The following is a 19,322-nucleotide window of genomic DNA, read 5'->3' as shown; positions in this document are numbered from 1 at the left end:
GTGAATAATTTTGTGTTTTAATCGCGCGTTTTTATCATCAATCATGCCGTGCGGAGTTAAATCGTGTGGTATCAGTGACGACCGCTTCCTATGGAAGTGCGAATATTGTAACAAACAATATCATGCAGCATGCATCGGAGTGCAACGGCAGCGTGAGCATTTTATCACGGCTTTCATGGTGCCTATGTGCGCCGATTGCCAGGAAATACTACGGAAGGAAGCCGTCGTGAGGAAGATGCTTCATCAACAGGAACAACTCATAGAAGCCATTACCTCACAGACCGACGCTAACCATCGTGTTGCTGCTGACTTAAAGAAATTCTGCCTGGTATTGGAACTTTCCGATAGCATCGAACACCTACTCAGCGACGTTAAAGTAACATTGGCAGCAATAAACACAAATAACAACAAAATGTGCAACGCGGTCAGTCAGCACATTCAGTCGTGTGACTCACAAGCGCACACGACCATAACTGGCATCAACGAAGCAAACTCAATGATGTCACAAAAAATAAAAAAATATTTGGACGAACGGCTATCAAGCCTGACAACCGACATGGCTCTATCGATGGAAAGAGCCGACACATCATTACCTCAAAATAATTGCGAGTCAACCCTTCGCGAAATTCTGGACGAGGTAAAATTGGTCTCAACAGCTGTGTCTGCTGTTGAAACGAATGCAACAGCTGTTTCGCCGCCACAGAAGTCATTACAGGAAGAATTAGCAGAAACTTCATCAGCAAATAATGAAAATCTACAACCTAAGACTGACCATTCATCTCCAGGATGGCGATTTTTGGGCAATAAATGGCGCTGGATGCAGAACGTCGATGTATGACGCCAAACAACGGACTCGTAGGCTTCAGGAAAGAGCAGCGGAAAAAGCCAGACGTAGCAGAAAACGCAGAAAACAACAGCGCATCAAAAGTAAGAACAATATAAATAGCAATCATAGAATCGGTAAACAAACCCGTACGAATGCTTCGGACAAACAGCTACTGGCCACAGCGAAAGTACAATTTGCTGGTCCACCATCAAATACGGACCACCCAATTGCAGGACTTTCAGTGCCAAAGTTTATTGACTTTCAAAAGGGTGAAATTCTAAACCCCTACCACACGGGCCACCAGACAAAACACAATAGAATTGGATCACCACCAGCGGGAAATAGCACTGCGTCAACACCGTCAACGTCATCATCGCACTCAACATCTACCTGGACACCCGACCCGATGCGTCCACCTATCGTCAGCTTAACGCAGCAATCAGCTGGCGGAGACGGACGTTTTCTGAAAGCGCGACTGCGAGATCCGAAAATTATGTATCTCATTCGTCTTTACCTGGCATACATGCACGACAAGGAACCGACGTTCTGCTACGAAGGTATGACGAACACCAGCATAAAAATGAATTTGGCTTCAGAAGGACTACCGGTCTCTGCGCAGGACCTGCAGAAAATCTTTTTCGAGGTACATGAGGAATTTGGTGTACCAAAACAGGCAGCATCTGACGACTTGGAATGTTATCGATGGCATCTCAACAATCAGAGAATCCAGTACCTGCAACGTGCGAGGGAAAGCGCCGGTAAATTTAGCCATCCGGTCCGAAGCACCAACCAGAATTTTCGGAAGTAACGACTCCTTTCGATGAGAAAGAGGTAACTAATTTAAGTATTTCTTCAACCGACCCTCTTCCGTCAATTTCTTCACTAAAACAGAATGTGACTGAAATTTTGATTTATTGTCAAAATTTCAATCGCATGAAAAGTCCAGCCAAAATGAAGGAAATTTATAAAAATTTACATAGCTCATCCTTTTCTGTTATTCTGGCAACTGAGACAAGCTGGAATGAAAGCGTAAAAAGTGAAGAAATTTTTGGAAGTGCCTTTAACGTATTCAGAGACGACAGAAATTTTCTTGAGTCTCAAAAGAAGTCGGGTGGCGGAGTCCTCATAGCTTTGTCGTCTAATTTCAATTCCGAAATTATAACGACAACAAAATTTAAAGAATTCGAGCATGTCTGGGTAAAATCACATTTAGCAGGAGAAACACATGTATTCGCCTCGGTGTATTTTCCTCCAGACCAAGCTCATAAAACAACTTACGAAGCATTTTTCCAAACTGCCGAACACATTCTATCACAACTGCCTCCCGAGGTTAAAGTTCACATTTATGGAGACTTCAATCAACGCCATGCTGACTTCATTCCAGACTCTGAAAATGAATGCATCTTACTCCCAATCGTTGGGGAGAATGAAACACTGCAGTTTATTTTCGACAAAACTGCCAATTTGGGGCTGAACCAAATTAACCATATTAAAAACCAACAAAATTGCTATCTAGATTTTTTGCTTACGAACATTTATGAAGACTTCTGTGTGACTGAATCATTAAATCCACTATGGAAAAATGAGGCGTTTCACACAGCAATTGAATATTCTTTATTTATACACAAATACCATAGACCCAACGATTGCGAGTTCGAAGAAGTTTTTGAATACGAAAAGGCAAACTATGAAAACATTAGACGTAGATTAAACTGTGTTAATTGGCAACTTATTCTCAAGAATGAAGAAAATGTCGAAGTTGCTGTAGACACATTCTATAAAATTTTATTAGAAGTAATGATACAGAACATACCGTTAAAGAAAAGAAGACGTCACAAAAATACAAAAAGTCCAGTCTGGTATAACAGTAAGATTAAGAACTTGAAAAATCGCAAACAAAAGGCCCATAAAAATTATAAAAAACATGCCAGTACTGAAAATTTAGCAAGATATTTGGACGTATGCAACCAGCTGAATACTAAACTAAACTAAAATCTGACAATTTTCCATCCATAATGCATCTTGATGAAAATGTTGGGGATAGCCCGGAAAATATTTGTAAGCTTTTTGCAAATTTTTTTCAAGAAATCTATACAACATTTTCTGAAGAAGATCGCGATCGCGGATATTTTGCATTTTTTCCGGATTCTTCAATGGATATTGGCGTTAACCAACTTCAGGCTCAGGATATTTTGCAGGCTTTGAAAAATGTGGATGCCTCAAAAGGTCCTGGGCCTGACGGAATCCCTCCAGTATTCATAAAAAATCTTGCAATAGAGTTCACTGCTCCTCTGTTTTGGCTTTTTAACTTATCACTAAAATCCGGAATCTTTCCAAAAATATGGAAAAGCTCATTTCTGGTGCCTATCTTTAAATCGGGCCGGAAATCTGACGTACGTAATTATCGTGGTATTGCCATTATCTCTTGCATTCCAAAACTTTTCGAAGCTATTATCAATGAAAAACTATTCCTTCAAATTAAAAACAGAATTACAGAAATGCAACACGGTTTCTTCAAAGGACGTTCGACTACGACAAATTTACTGGAATTCATAGACCACTCACTGAATGCAATGGATAATGGAAACCATGTAGAAGCACTCTATACGGACTTTAGCAAGGCATTTGATCACATTGACATACCAATGCTGCTTTTCAAATTGCAAAAAATTGGAATTGAGCCAGGGCTCCTGAAATGGCTTGAATCGTATTTAACTAATCGCCAACAAATAATTAAATTTAACGGAAAGACCTTGAATCCAATTCAAGTCACTTCTGGTGTTCCTCAAGGCTCTCATTTGGAACCTCTTCTTTTTATCTTGTATGTAAACGACATTTCCTTCATTCTCAAGGAACTTAAAGTGCTAATATATGCCGACGATATGAAGCTCTTTTTGGAAATGAGAAATGAAGAAGACATCAATGTATTCCAGAACGAAATACACATATTCTGCATATGGTGTAAAAAAAGCTTATTAGAACTTAATGTAAAAAAGTGCAACCTTATATCATTTAGCAGAAAAAGAATTACACCGGAAATATCAATCATATTAGGAAATCAAATAGTAGAAAAATGTGAAAAAGTTAGGGATTTAGGAATTATCTTAGACTCCAAACTAACTTTCATCGACCATTATAACACAATAATACACAGAGCAAACAACATGCTAGGTTTTATTAAACGCTTTAGCTATAATTTTTCAGATCCATACACCATCAAAACACTATATATTGCTTATGTGAGGTCAATACTGGAATACTGCAGTATTGTATGGTCTCCTTTCTCAATAACGCACGAAGAAAGAATAGAATCAGTACAAAAACAATTTCTCTTATATGCTCTTCGTAAATTAGGCTGGACAGCATTTCCTCTTCCATCATACGAAGCACGCTGCATGCTTATAAATATACAATCATCAAAGAGCGTCGTATTTATGCAATGGTCTCATTTGTAAACGATATCGTTTCGCACCGTATTGACTCAGCAACACTTTTATCAAAACTGAACTTTTATACACCTACCCGGCAACTTCGTAATCGAAATTTATTTGCCATAAGCCATTATCGTACTAATTATGCAAAATTCGGTCTATTAAATCGTATGATGGCAGCGTACAATCAATACTGCGAAACCATTGACTTTACAATGTCTCGGCATAGACTTAAACATCACTTTAATTCAATACGTAATCATAACGCGTAGATAACGAAACAAAGGAATAAGAACACTTTTTAATCACCATCTAATTATAAGACTTCTATATAAGAAACTGTATATGCATTATACTAGTCTACATCGGTTGACGAAATAAATAAATGTAACTCCAGCACAAAGAAATATTGATAAAAGTATATGGATATTTTTTGATGCGTTTGGCAAGCTTTTCTGGAGGGAGCTACCGACAGATATTATACACAAAAAATCGGTTACTTCCTTCGAGCATGTTAATCTGTTCTCTGTGGTGTAAGTACCAATCGCCGTCGGCACAATCCGTGGTTTTCTGATAGTGTACGACAGTCCCTGCAAGACTGGCTGCAAGCTCCAACACATTTAAAGGACGTGAGGCGGCAACGATACAAGCCCAGTAAACATTTTCGTACGTATATCGAAGTGGAAAATGAGATATATGTACCGATATATATCTTGAAAAATCGCACTAGACGCACGAAACCATCATATGCGTACTATTTTGGAGGCGATATACGCACTGCAGATTATTCGTAAACAATTCACATTCATAAGTATTTGTATACGATGAGATCCGATTCAACATGATTAATTCCATAATGCTATACAATTCTGTGATGAAAATCGTATGTAAATCAGTCGTCATTATTTTGTACGACTAAATACAAACTAGGGTGCGATTTAATAAGCTTTGTGTACGATTTCGATTTTGTTCAGAGACATTTAAGATTATTTTCACATATTGATATACGATTTGTGGTTTACTGGGAGGCGCTGAGAAATCGTGCTAATACGAAAATTGCTCAAGCCAAACAGCAGTACCTGAATCGTTTTCTGGATAGCAGAGCACCGTCGAAAACCCTATGACAGCAGGTGAAAAGCCTAGGAGTCGGAAAAGATAAGCAGTATGGTCCCTGCGAATTCGATCCAGATGAAGTGAATCGTACATTCTTTGCTAATTTTACGAACAGTATTCACCGAAGACCAAAACCCGTGAGTTCAGCTCCAACATCGTGGCACACTTTCTTGTCTCACGAAGTGCATTACTGGGAAGTCGTGAATGCCACCTCCCAAGTCCAAGTCTAATGCTATCGGAATGGACGATTCATTCATTCATTCATTGAACGACATTAACAATCTGCGACCAATAAGCATTCTTTGTGCGTTGTCGAAGGCTTTTAAGCTTCTTAAACAGCAAATGACATCCTAGTTGGCCATCCTATATCGCCAATGGACTGCTGACGGACTACCAGGCTGGATTCCGTAGAGGACAGAGCATCAAAACCGCAGTTCTACGAGTGTATGACGATTTATTAGCCTCTGTTGACAAGAAAGGTGCTGCTACCGTGGACCCCCGTTCGTTTGACCGTTTTTAATCTGAACACTTTTTAATTTGAACCCCGCTGGATTGCACGATGTGCAAATTAAAAATGGTTTAAATGTCATTCTCAATATGGCATCATTTGCCTTCGCAGACAATGCACATAAACACGATTTGTTTGTACTGATCTAGCGATAATCCTAGTTTAATCAGTTTCACATTTCGTTTCCCAACGATTACGATAGAAATCCGATCGGAGAATAACATATTCGCTGCTTGCAACTAAACTAAACGAGACTAAATCAAACCACCAAAACAATAACAAAAGGCAGGGCGGCCAGTTCATAAAAGTTTCAGCATATTTAGGGTTGCTAGTTGTTCAAATTAAAAACAAACCCCGTTAGTTTGCATGAGGAATCGTTCAAACGAACGGGGGTCCATTGTATATTGCTAATGCTTGATTTCTTGAAAGCTTTCGATACCATTCCGCATGGTAAACTGCTAACCAAGCTGAATACTCAGTTCAACTTCTCTACTACTGCCGCACAGTGGGGCAGATTGGCCCGGCGCTCGGACAAAACCTCATAACTTCTTTCATATGCTTCGTAGAGCTTTATTGTCTTCAGCAACATTGTTTGCAATAAAATTTCGCATCTTTCTGTAAATTTTAAGTAGTTGTATTTTTATTACTATAGATGGCGTTGAGATCTAACTTTTTAAATGCTGACTTTAGAAATATTGTGTCTTCAGAAAAGTTGCTTGTCCTGTAAAGTTACGTCAAGTTACTGAACATATCAAAATTGTAGGACTTACGGAAATCAAGTTATAAATATTTTGAATACTCAAACATATTTTTTTAAGTATGTAGTCGAAATTGGTAGTCTGACGACCTCCTATACAAATGATCACAATCTGTATATCAAGAGTAATTTAGTATTATTATTCTGGTATAGGGTAAGTCAACCATTTGTGGACCTTTCTATATATTATTTTGAACTCGTTACGCTAAACACCCAGCCAATGGCACTTACAATATTAGTAACTTTCGATTAAGCCTAATCATATCAATTTCTGCTGCAAATTAGAGATGGTCGGGTAGCGGAAAATTTACCCGAAAACCGCACCCGTACCCGCCGGGTACGGGTCGGGTTCGGGTATTGAAAAAAAATAATTTGCGGGTTCCGGTCGGGTACGGGTTCTTAATTTTTGGATTTGAAACCGGGTACGGGTCGGGTCGGGTATCTATCGACCTCATTTAACACTAAAGATTGTCGGGTATACGGACCCGTACCCGTGCCCGACGGATTGCGGTCGGGTTCAGGTATCAAAAAAAATAACTTGCGGATTCGGGTCGGGCACGGGTTTTTATTTTTTTCTTAATCGATTTTTCAAAACAGATTGGAATGTCCATTTTACTTTTATGGACCCTTGTGGTTTACAATAGAATAACGATCGGGTCCATTATAGGAATTTTAGTGTATTTTGCAGTCCAGTAATGGTGACATTTTTTGCATTGTATATAATGGACCCACTTGTTGAAAACGTCAATTTTAAAGCATTAATAATGAAATGCAGCTAAAATTTTATTAACTCAAATGTGTGCTATGCCTAGTACGTTCTGTTTCATGTCATATATCCTCAGAAATAAGAAGTAAGGCTAATAAATACCGAAATTTTATTTATTACAGGTAGAGGGTTTACTATATAGGTTTACTTATCCTACTATCTGCTTTAGTGCATTCATGCAAATTTTTTAAATCATTAGTTTGGCCATACGCAGCAAAAGGATACGAGTGGCGAGATACAGTCAACCAAAAAAGTATTCGGACAGCAGCGCATAAATTTTTCTCTTAGTAATTTTGCGCAGTATTTTTGCAAAGAATGGTAACACATATTTTTTAAAACAATGTTTAACTAAAGCATATTTAGATGCACAACAAAAATTCGGGGAAAAGCTTTCCGTTTTGAAGATAGAGTACATATAATTTGAATTGTCTAAAAATGCAGCCAAAAAAGTATTCGGACAGTTAACTATTAGTGGAAATAAATGTCCTTTCTCGCTCAACTACCACCTTGTAGGACAATTTACATTCTTGATGACCTGTTTTAATCTGTTTAGGATAAAATTAATAATTTTTCAAATATCCCTCTGTGAATTGCTGACCATTTTTTTGCAAGAGCTCGATTTAAATCATTTTGATAAGAAATCAAATGATTTCTCATTATAGAAACGAAATTATCTAAAAAGATGTTCAAAAGGGTTCAAATCTAGACTGAATGCTGATGTTTCGATAGCGCTAGGACAACTGTATGGTGCCTACCGCTTACAATTATCGACAGTATGTTTAGATTCAACATCGCGGTACAATATGTATGTACCACAGAATTACAATTTTGCTTTAATTTCACCTAAAATTGTTCAGATAGGGTCTTTTTCTAATTCCCGTCGTAATAAGGAAAGCCATCTAATTTTCTAATCTAAGCCATTCTAATTTTCATCCTTTGCTGGATGGATTTAGTGAATACTCCAAAAGTTCTTGTACTGATTTGACTAAAACACACTTACCTTCCGATCCGTGAACTTTGAAATCACTGAAAAGCGACTATTAAAGCATATTATTGAAATTACGCAACTGATTTTATTGCTAAAATTCGTCGTACCGTTTTAAAATCCGTCCAACAAAATTTTTCATCGTCCGAACAACAATGTTTACGAAGCTAACGCGCATGTATTTGTGTAGGACGGCATGACAAATGTTATTCTACAAAATTTCTGCAGGTCAGGCAAGTTTTTCTGGCTGTAGAATAACGACAATGCCTTGCGTGAGTTATTTTCATTTATGAATGACGGAAATTAAAACGATTAGTCGACATTGTCTTCTTCGTCGCACGAAAAAACGTAGGAAATTTGGCTGGTAGAACTTCTTTAATGATAAAAAGCATTTAAATAGATCTCAGCTCACTTTGATTGATTGCGTATGATAGACAACTAACTAAAATATTAGGGAATAACTAGTTTTGCATTGTGTGTCATAAAAATGCTGATATTTTTAATAATTTGTGTTGGATAGGACGGAAATAGGCAATTACGACGATGTAGCAACATACCCTAATTGAGTTTACACTTAGTTCTATCCAAAAATATATATCTTTGCTACCTCGGAGCTTTCCATGCACCCCAGCAAGGTACGACAGCACCAACCCTTATGCAAGAATAACTAAAAGAGAAGGATTACAAGAGGAAAATCACTTGTCGGCAAGTAAACAAGCAATGCGGTTAGCGTCATACCTTGTTGGGATGCATAGAAAGCTCCGAGGTAGCAAAGATATATATTTTTGGATGGAACTAAGTGTAAGCTCAATTATCTGAACAATTTTAGGTGAAATTAAAGCAAAATTGTAATTGTGTGGTACATATATATTGTACCGGGATGTTGAATCTAAACATACTGTCGATAATTGTAAGCGGCAGGCACCTTACAATTGACCTAGCGCTATCGAAACATCAACATTCAGTCTAGATTTGAACCCTTTTGAACATCTTTTTAGACAATTTCATTTCTATAATGAGAAATCATTTGATTTCTTATCAAACTGATTTAAACCGAGCTCTTGCAAAAAAAAAATGGTCAGCAATTCACAGAGGGATATTTGAAAAATTGTTAATTTTATTCCAAACAGATTAAAACAGGTCATCAATAATGTAAATGGTCCTACAAGGTGGTGGTTGAGCGAGAAAGGACATTTATTTCAACTAATAGGTAACTGTCCGAATACTTTTTTGGCTGCATTTTTAGGCCATTCAAATTATATGTACTCTATCTTCAAAACGGAAAGCTTTTCCCCGAATTTTTGTTGTGCATCTAAATATGCTTTAGTTAAACATTGTTTAAAAAAATATGTGTTACCATTTTTTGCAAAAATACTGCGCAAAATTACTAAAAGAAAAATTTATGCGCTGCTGTCCGAATACTTTTTTGGTTGACTGTAGGTTGTCATCGGCCTCAGCCAAATCCTGGCAGAAGGCACAAAAAATAACGAGTAACTGACAGAGTATAGCAATCTGTTTATCCTGCAAACACGTATCAACATGTTCGACTCTAAATAATCAAAATGGAGGCTAGTTCAAACGAGCTGAAAGTCCAGCCGAACATATTCTACTGCCAATTTGTCTTGAAACAGAGCTAATTGGGAAAAAGCTGTTAAGTGGTCGCCTTTACATTGTCCTAAATTCGCCTTATCTAGTCCGATGTATAACTCATAACGATAATAATGCTATGTCTTACATACACAAGCATGACTAACATACAGCAGCACTATGGGGCAGAACCCGTAAAAGCTCGGACAAAACCTCAAAATTTTTATTTGAGATATTCTATCAAACTTAATATTCTACGTATAGTAGACACATAATCTATAAGAAATATACATAAATTGTTTTAATAAGTAGTTTTTCAATAGGCATTAAAGAAGGTGAAACACAGTGTAAAAAAATTTTGGAAAATGAAAAAATAAATATCATTTAATCTTTTAGTATCTGGCTACCAGAGGTGGGCACCGCTAACCGAAATTTTAGCTTCGCTAACAGCTAGTCCGCTAATTCAAAACGTTAGCTTCGATAACCGCTAACCGCTAAAGTAACCAAAAATTTAGCGGAAGCTAAAGCTAACCGCTAACCGCTAAATTGGTTAGTAGCGCAAATTTGGCAATACTTTGTTAAGCGCCAATTTTGGCAAAAACGAAAATGTTCGTTGCAAAAGTCTAAGATAAAGTATATATCTGGAAAAATAATGAAAAAAATCACAGGCGTTCATAAAAAATGTTTTGAAGAACATTTTCACATTGAAAATAGAAGAGATAGAAAATATTTCCAAGAGACAGGCTATGGTTTTTTCGATTATTCTTTGCAGCTTTCAATCACTGTGGAACATTTTGTAAAAGATTTTTTCAAATAATATTTTATCTGGATTGTCAATGATGAAATTTGCCAATGAGTCAATGGCCACATTTGTAAATGAATGACACAAGTACAAGAACAAGAAACAATAGAAAACATTTTGGAAATTTTCCATAAGATAGAGTTTTTCAAAGTTTGCTTTGGAGTTCCACAGCCATAGAAAATTTTGCGAAAAACTGTTTTCCAGGCGTACAAAACTTTACGAAGTTTTGACATGCGACTCAAAGCTGTGCGATAATATTGATAGATAATAGTTCAGTAGCAGAATTAAAAGAAAATTTTCATATTCCTCAACAATTTTCCTCCTGCTAAAAAAAGTTAGCGGTTTATTTAGCGGTACATAAATTTAGCGAAAGCTAACAAAAACGCTAACGGTTTTAAAAATTAGCGAAACCGCTAACCGCTAACAAAATGTTAGCTGAGCTAATTAGCTATTAGCGGATTAGCGGAAATGTGCCCACCTCTGCTGGCTACCATGCTGCTTAAAATTCTATACTTTTAAAGGACAATTCACATTAAAGGGATTATAAACTAATAGTTTAGGTGATATTAAGACAGATTTTTTCCTAGTAGGCTTTGTTCTGACGAAGTGTTTTAGAACAAAATATTTGTTATTTTTGTCAATTTTCAATAGTCTGCAAAAAAAGATTTCCACAGATTTCCGCTCTGACACTACCATAAAATCAACATTCAGGGTGTTAACTAGTTGCGATGTTCGGAGATATTAAAGTTTTCCGAATGCATGTTTTCCGGCATTTTAGGCTACAAATTAGTAAATGCGCGCGCCAGTGCGAAGTTCATTCCTGCAGTACGTTAAATAGTCATGCTTGTGTATGTAAGACATACTGTGTTACCTGACTCACTGCGAAATGCGTTGTATTCGCGGGATCGTGTTGGTTCGAAAGGTTTCGAAAAATATCGCCCTTGTATCGTTAATTTTGATCACTAAAAATAACGTACTTAAACATTATATTTCATGTGCCAGTAGTACGCAATAATTGTATTGTGAAACTGAATTGTTATTTATGCAACTTTTTACAAATTAAATGCAGTAACAAAAGCACAACTTATTAAAAATCGTTTGTTATCGATATTAACTGAATATGCGTTATAAACGAATAAAACGTATGGTTACGTTTTATTTCAATAATACGCATATTCGCAGTGAGTCAGGTAAACCAGTAATCCTTGAAATAAGGCCGCATCTGCGAAATCAAAACTGTTAATTCAAGTCCTGTACGAATATGAATTTGAGTGGATTTTTGCATGCGCTAATTTATAATTTTGTTTTCTGTTCTGATAAATACCAACCAACCATTTTTCCAAAGCCAGATATCATACCTTAATATTAACATTTGACACTATATGATTTTTTTTTTTTTGTTATGGCGAACATCATAGTTTGTGTTTTACGTGCTGTGATAATTATTAACTAATTTACGTGTGAAATTGCAAGTATACAGTGGAATTTGTGTTTCCAAAGTGTACCTTAAAGGGAATATTATCAAGATAAGTAGAAATTCAGTAGCAAGAGCTGCTTGTTATTGAATTATTTACGATATAAATTTGCAGCCGGCTTCGCCGCTGCCGTATTGTGATATACCTTTTGTCTTTGTCTCTATTGCCTGTGTGCGCTGTACGTAGCGTCCACCGTGCTAGGCAATATGGAATGTGCAAAGTGTAATGGGAATGTATTTATCAATGATCTTGTCTGCTGCCACCGCTGCGGCGGGAGCTTTCACTCTCGCTGCGGTGGAATAAGTGGACCTGCTGTAAAATTGATCAATGCAAGCGATAATGTACTGTTCAAGTGTGATGGCTGTCTATCAGATCAGTGTTGTGGCGAGCAGAATGTTTTTGCAGTTTCGGATATCATATTGATGAAAGGTGAGATCAAGAAGATTTCAGACTCCATCATAGATATCCAAAACAACATTGCTGCTCAGATAGACAACGCGTTTAAGAGCAGGATGGAAGAGTTGGGATTAAAAGTAAATGGTGCTATAAATGATAGATTTCTGGGCTTTGAAAGAGTTATGCTTGAAAAAATTAATAATATGGCTGGATCATTTTTTGAAATGAAACGTAAACAGGAATTAGTTACTATGAATGAACATGTTTCAGATTCGGAAAAATTGAGCGTGAAAAGTAAAAAGCGTAAATTGAATGAGAGCGGTAGTAACGCGAATAATGAAGAGGAAGAGCTTTCCTTTGCTAGCGTGTTGAAAGGGAATATAAAGAAGCGTAAAGCTGGTCCGGTTATTGTGATCAAACCAAAAGAGTCCTCCCAGAGTAGTGAGGCTACAAAGGATTTTTTGAAATCCAAATTAAATCCAAAAACACACAAAATAAGTAATTTTAGAAACGGGAAAGATGGCTCGGTTATTGTTGAGTGTGCAACAAAAGATGTTGTGGAACACGTGAAAAAGGGCATTGAAAGTAATCTTGGTGAGAGTTACACTGCTGTTGTTCCCATTCCCCCGGTGCCAAGGTTAAAAGTAATGGGCATGAGTGATCAGTATTCTTCTGATGTCTTCATTGACTTTTTGAGAAGTCAAAATGAGGATATTTCCATTGATCAAGTCAAGGTTGTTAATATGTACGAGAATCCTCGTTTTAAGTATAACAAGTTCAATGCGATAATTGAAGTTGATAAACAGACTTACAACTGTTTATTGACTTCAAAAAAAGTGAATGTCGGTTGGGATCGATGCCATATTGCTCCGGCAATTAATGTTTTGAGATGCTTCAAATGTGGAGAATTTGGGCACAAAAGTACGGATTGTAAGAATGACGAAACGTGCTCTTTGTGCAGTGAAAAACACAGAACATCTGATTGTACATCCACTGTTTCGAAATGTGTTAATTGTATTAAATTCAATAAAGAACGTAAAATGAATTTGGACGTTAACCACGCAGCATCTAGCTCAGAATGCTTAGTTTACAAGAAATTGTATGAGCAGAAAAAAGGCAGTTTACATTTCGATAAATAGCAACCAAACTCCAAGAGAAATGTGAATCAATTTGACATAATGTATTTGAATATTGCTGGGTTATCTACAAATTACGTTGCATTGCGACAGATTGTAGAGGAAAAACGTCCATCTTTGATATGTTTGTCAGAAACACATATTGTAGATATTGATGCATTTGATCAATATTCTATACCGGGATACAAAATATCTGCCTGTTGTTCACATTCAAGGCATACTGGAGGGGTTGCTATTTATGTCAAAGAATCTGTTCAATTTATTCTTCGCTACAACGAAGCAATTGATTGTAATTGGTTCTTAGGTATAACAGTGGAAAGCGGCATGAAGATGGGAAATTATGGTGTTATTTATCACTCTCCCAGTTCTAGTGACCAACGATTTATAGAGATTTTAGAAAACTGGTTTGAGATATTTGTAGATTGCAGTAAATTTACTATGATTGCGGGAGATTTCAACATAAATTGGCGCGATAACTATAATTCGAATCATTTGAAGCGATTAGCGGAATTCTTTAATTTAAAACAAATAATTAAAGAATATACGCGTATTTCCAGGTTCAGTAGAACTTTAATAGACCACGTTTACGTTAACTTTGACTCTGTTTCGGCAGTGGTGTGTCCTGGGTTAAAAATTACTGATCATGAGACGATAGTAATAAATATCGATCGTAGCTTGAACAGTAGTAATAGTCTGGTGAAATTAAAGACCTGGAAAAATTACTCGAAACAAAAGGTATCGGAACTTGTTGCACGAAGCTTGGATTCTCCATTAACAGGGAGCCTTGATCAGAAAACGGCGGTGCTTAATAGCACCTTAAAAGCATGTACCAATCAGTTAGTCAAACAAAACTTCGTTGTTATACGGAACTCGAATAGTTGGTACAATTTGGATTTGCTGCGCCTTAAACGCAAAAGAGACAAATGGTACAAAAAGTTTTGTAAAACAAATAGAAGTGATCATTGGTACAATTATACCGTTTCGCGGAATATGTATTCACAATCTCTAAACAAGACACGGAGTGAATATATACAGAGGAAAATTGATCAACACAAAAACAACAGCAAAGAGTTATGGAGAATACTCAAATCTTTGTTAAAACCTGGCGATTGTAAACCGCGGTCCATAACTTTTAACGGCACTGAAGAGCAATCTGAACAAACAATCGCTACTAAGTTTAATAATTATTTCATTGATAGTGTTTCTTCAATTAATCAATCTATTGAATTAGTTGATGAACCAGATGAAATAAAACAACCGATTGCCACTAACTGTTGTTTTAGCGATTTTCATCCAATAACATTAGTAGAACTTAAAAATATTTGTTTTTCGTTACAAAAAACGACTGGAATTGATAATGTTAACGCTAGAGTCGTACAAGATTGCTTTCATGTCATTGGACACGACCTGCTGAGCCTTATAAATGAATCATTGCAAACTGGGCACGTGCCACATGTTTGGAAGGAATCGTTAGTGGTTCCGATTCAAAAAATTGCTGGGACGATTAAAGCCGAAGAGTTTCGCCCTATCAATATGTTGCACACTTTAGAGAAAATTTTAGAGCTTGTTGTGAAAGGCCAGCTGTTGAATTATCTTAATAATAACGATTTACTAATACCAGAGCAATCAGGATATCGGGAAGATCATTCTTGTGAAACTGCATTGAATTTGGTGTTAGCAAAATGGAAAGAGAATATCGAGCGTAAAGATACTATTGTTGCTGTGTTTTTGGATTTGAAACGCGCTTTTGAAACGATTTCTAGGCCCTTATTATTACAAACAGTAAAGCGTTTCGGAATAACGAGTACTGCATATAAATGGTTTGAGAGCTACTTATGTGACAGAACTCAAAAGACAATTTTTAATGATTTTATCTCAGATCCCGTGAGGAACACTCTAGGTGTACCCCAAGGGAGTGTATTAGGGCCTCTATTATTCATTATGTACATTAATGACATGAGACGAGTCTTACGTTTCTGTGACATCAATCTTTTCGCTGATGATACTGTGTTGTTCATAGCAGCTAAAAATCTCGATTATGCCATAACACACTTGAATGTAGATTTGCGCTCGCTGAGTAGATGGTTGAAATTCAAACAACTGAAGTTGAATACCAGTAAAACCAAATTCATGGTAATATCGCGCAACCGTTTGAATGATCACGTTGATGTAGAGATTGACGGGGAAATCATTGAACGGGTACACGAGATTAAATATCTTGGAGTAATTATTGATGACAAACTCAAGTTCAATACCCATATTGACAATGTCATCAAAAAAATTGCCAAGAAGTACGGGATTCTCTGTCGTTTGAAAAAAGAGCTGAATACTTTTAGTAAGATTCATCTCTATAAATCAATCATCTCTCCCCACTTAGATTTTTGCACTTCCATATTATTCTTAGCGAATGAATCACAAATATCGAGGTTGCAGCGTTTACAAAATAAAATCATGCGTTTGATTTTGCGATGCAATAGATTCACTTCCTCAACGTTGATGCTGGATGCTTTGCAATGGTTGTCGGTGAAGCAACGAATTGTTTTCTTGACAATGGTGTTCATATTCAAAGTAGTTAATGGATTGCTGCCTCGATATTTGTGTGATCGAATTGTAAGGGGAAGTGACATCCATAGATATAATACTAGAAATGCGGCAGAGATTAGAACACCTAATTTTATAACTAGTGCTTCTCAAAATTCTTTGTTCTTTAAGGGAATTAAGATATACAATTCGATACCTAGGCACATCAGACGTACAACGACGCTATTAGAATTTAAGAGACAATGCATTTCACACGTAAAGGCAGTATTTTAATTTTTTTGAGTTTATTATTTTTTATTTTAAATAATATTTGACGAAGTTCTTGCTACTGATTATTTAATTTGGACATCTGTTAATCAAGTATTTGTTAGAGATTAATAAAGCACATTAAAACTATTATGTTCGTCACCATGGTGATGATGGATTTTGTAATTGTTAATGTAGTTAAAAAAAAAGAGAGTAGTCTTCAAAGGTTTGAGAACCGCGCGCGTTAAACAGATATAGAGGACTGATTTTAAATTTGACTGTTCTTTCTATTAAAAATATCTGACTTTACTACTAGTAATTGACAAATTCGTGAGTGTTCAGGAAGATTTGGATGCTTCTGCTTGTTATTAGATGTTTATTTTCCTAGCCAGTCAAGGATTTTTTCGGGTTGGAAATTTTTTTGATTTCCCTGGGTGGGGATGCCCTTATAAGTCTCATACTAAGTTGAAGGTTGGACTTTGCTTTGCTTGCTGATTACAGCGGGAATGGCCTCGTCGGGACTGCGTCGACTTAGTAGCGGGCTAAACTGGGTATCGGCTTAACCAAAATGATATGAACATCTTGGTAACTGGCAGAAGGTTGCAAATTGATACTGGAGATTCTTGGTTTGGAAATAACTTGAAAAATTATATATTTTTAATAGTTATAACTTGTATTTGAATACCATCGCAGGAATTTATATCTGTGTCAAAAACCAGATCGTTTTGTTTGCCTACCTGGTTCAAATGTATATTCACTAATTATCTATTAGATAAATCGACTATCTCAAACCTTTGTAGGGGAATGAGGTGGGCTCCATCATCATCATCATCATGATTTTACCTAAATAACATGTTTCTAAAACTTCTGTTAAACTTTTAAATGTAGAAAGATGAATTCTACATGTTGGTGTACGAATACGAGTTTGTATCACTGTACCTATAATTCCGACGTAAAAATTGTTTTGAGTGTAGTTTAATTTATAAATTCACTATAAAATTCACAAAAATATTACTTTTTATCAAACCGATAGTAAAATAATAACGATGGTTCCTGTCTCTTATTTAGGTGCTGGTCCGTGCCAAACGTTCCGAACTTTTGACGGGAAAACGAATAAAGTCAATGGTTCCAAGATTGAGCCATAACAATCATACATTTGTTATAATTGGAGCCGGCCCTTCTGGAGCAATATGTGCAGAAACATTACGACAAGAAGGTTTTACTGGTCGAATTATAATGATAAACAAGGAACCGTGTCTCCCTTATGATCGAGTATTGGTTAGCAAAGTAATGGATTTTGATCTTAATAATAAATTATTACGAAACGAGAAATTTTACGCTGAACACAACATTGAGACTATTTTAGACACAACCGTTACAGCAATGAATAACTCTACTCGGGAGTTAACTCTAAGCAATGGATATAAAATCAAATACGACAAAGCATACATAGCCACAGGGTCAAAACCACGAAAACCACAGATCGACGGAGCTGATTTACCAAATATTTGCGTCCTTCGTTCAAATGAAGACGCCAAATACTTAAACGGCCTTTTGAGTCTCGATAAACATGTCGTTATACTTGGTGTTAGTTTTATAGGACTAGAAGCAGCCGCTTATTGTGTAAACAAAGTTGCTAAAGTAACTGTAATTGGTCGCAGTGATGTACCGTTGAAAGAATCTTTTGGCGAAAAAATTGGGGCTAGGATAATGGAATTATTTATAGAAAAAGGTATAGATTTTGTCATGAACTCAGGTATAAGGCGTTGTATTGGTGACGATAATCGGAAGCTAATCTCAGTAGAGCTACTGAATGGAACGTTGTTGAAAGCGGATTTGTGCGTTATGGGCATTGGTTCAACATTATACACATCGTTTCTACAAGGTTCGGATGTTAAGGTGAACCAAAATGGTTCTATTGATACTAATCTATATTTGGAAACAAACGTGGAAGGCGTTTTCGCAGGCGGGGACATTGCAAATGCACCGGTATACTGCATAGACCAACAGCTTGCAACGATTGGACACTATCCTTTGGCTCAATACCATGGTAGAATAGCTGCATTAAATATGATTGGAAAAACTGTGGAACTGAAGGCTGTTCCATATTTTTGGACAATGCTTTTTGGTAAAAGTTTTCGATATGCAGGATACGGTAAATCACATGACACAATGATTGAAGGTGACTTGCAGCAGCTGAATTTTGTAGCATTTTTTTTTAATAATGAAGAAAAAGTTATCGCCATTGCGTCTTGTGGTAGAGATCCAATTGTCTCACAGTTTGCTGAATACCTTTATCAAGGGAATGTATTACATAAACGTGACCTCATCGTTGATCCATTTTTTTGGGCTAAAAGCATTTAGAATGGTATTTTCAATGCGCATTAGTTTTACAGTATTATTTTTTGGGGTTCCCAGCAACGAAATGTTTTGATATATATTTTTTTTAATCAACAAGCATATAAAAATAAATGTAACCACATTAAATAAAATATAAATATCCTATTAAATGTAACATAAATAAATGCAATATAATATAAATAATCATTCCATTAATAAAATTACTTGTTACATCTAAATAATAATCTGGTTGCTAATCTTCTTCTCCTTGTGCAAACAACTAAGGGTAGACGGGGTAACAACGCCCGCCGGGGCAAAACCGCCCACCATTGTTTAAATTAGTGTTAAATCGTAATGACAGTCATATTACGTAATGCCTACGGAATATTTTAGAGTACCTTGTACTGCGATAA

The 19,322-nt window shown here is 36.4% G+C and overlaps 1 protein-coding gene across 4 annotated transcripts in view; it reads left to right on the top strand.

Annotated features, from left to right (window-relative positions):
- LOC128742512 (apoptosis-inducing factor 3-like) overlaps window positions 1–19,074 on the top strand; it is a 117,258-nt gene extending 98,184 nt beyond the window's left edge. For all 4 annotated transcript variants that reach the window (XM_053838901.1, XM_053838903.1, XM_053838902.1 and 1 more), the window contains one exon: window positions 17,638–19,074. In XM_053838901.1, the coding sequence (XP_053694876.1) occupies window positions 17,638–18,933 (1,296 nt within the window). In that variant the 3' untranslated portion in view covers window positions 18,934–19,074. The remainder of the gene's footprint in view (window positions 1–17,637) is intronic.
- The last annotated feature ends 248 nt before the right edge of the window (window positions 19,075–19,322 follow it).

Source organism: Sabethes cyaneus, chromosome 3 (genome assembly GCF_943734655.1).
Source record: "Sabethes cyaneus chromosome 3, idSabCyanKW18_F2, whole genome shotgun sequence".
Classification (NCBI taxonomy): Eukaryota; Metazoa; Arthropoda; class Insecta; order Diptera; family Culicidae; genus Sabethes; species Sabethes cyaneus.
Note: the sequence above shows the minus strand (reverse complement) of the source record. Positions and strands in the feature narration are given on the sequence as shown.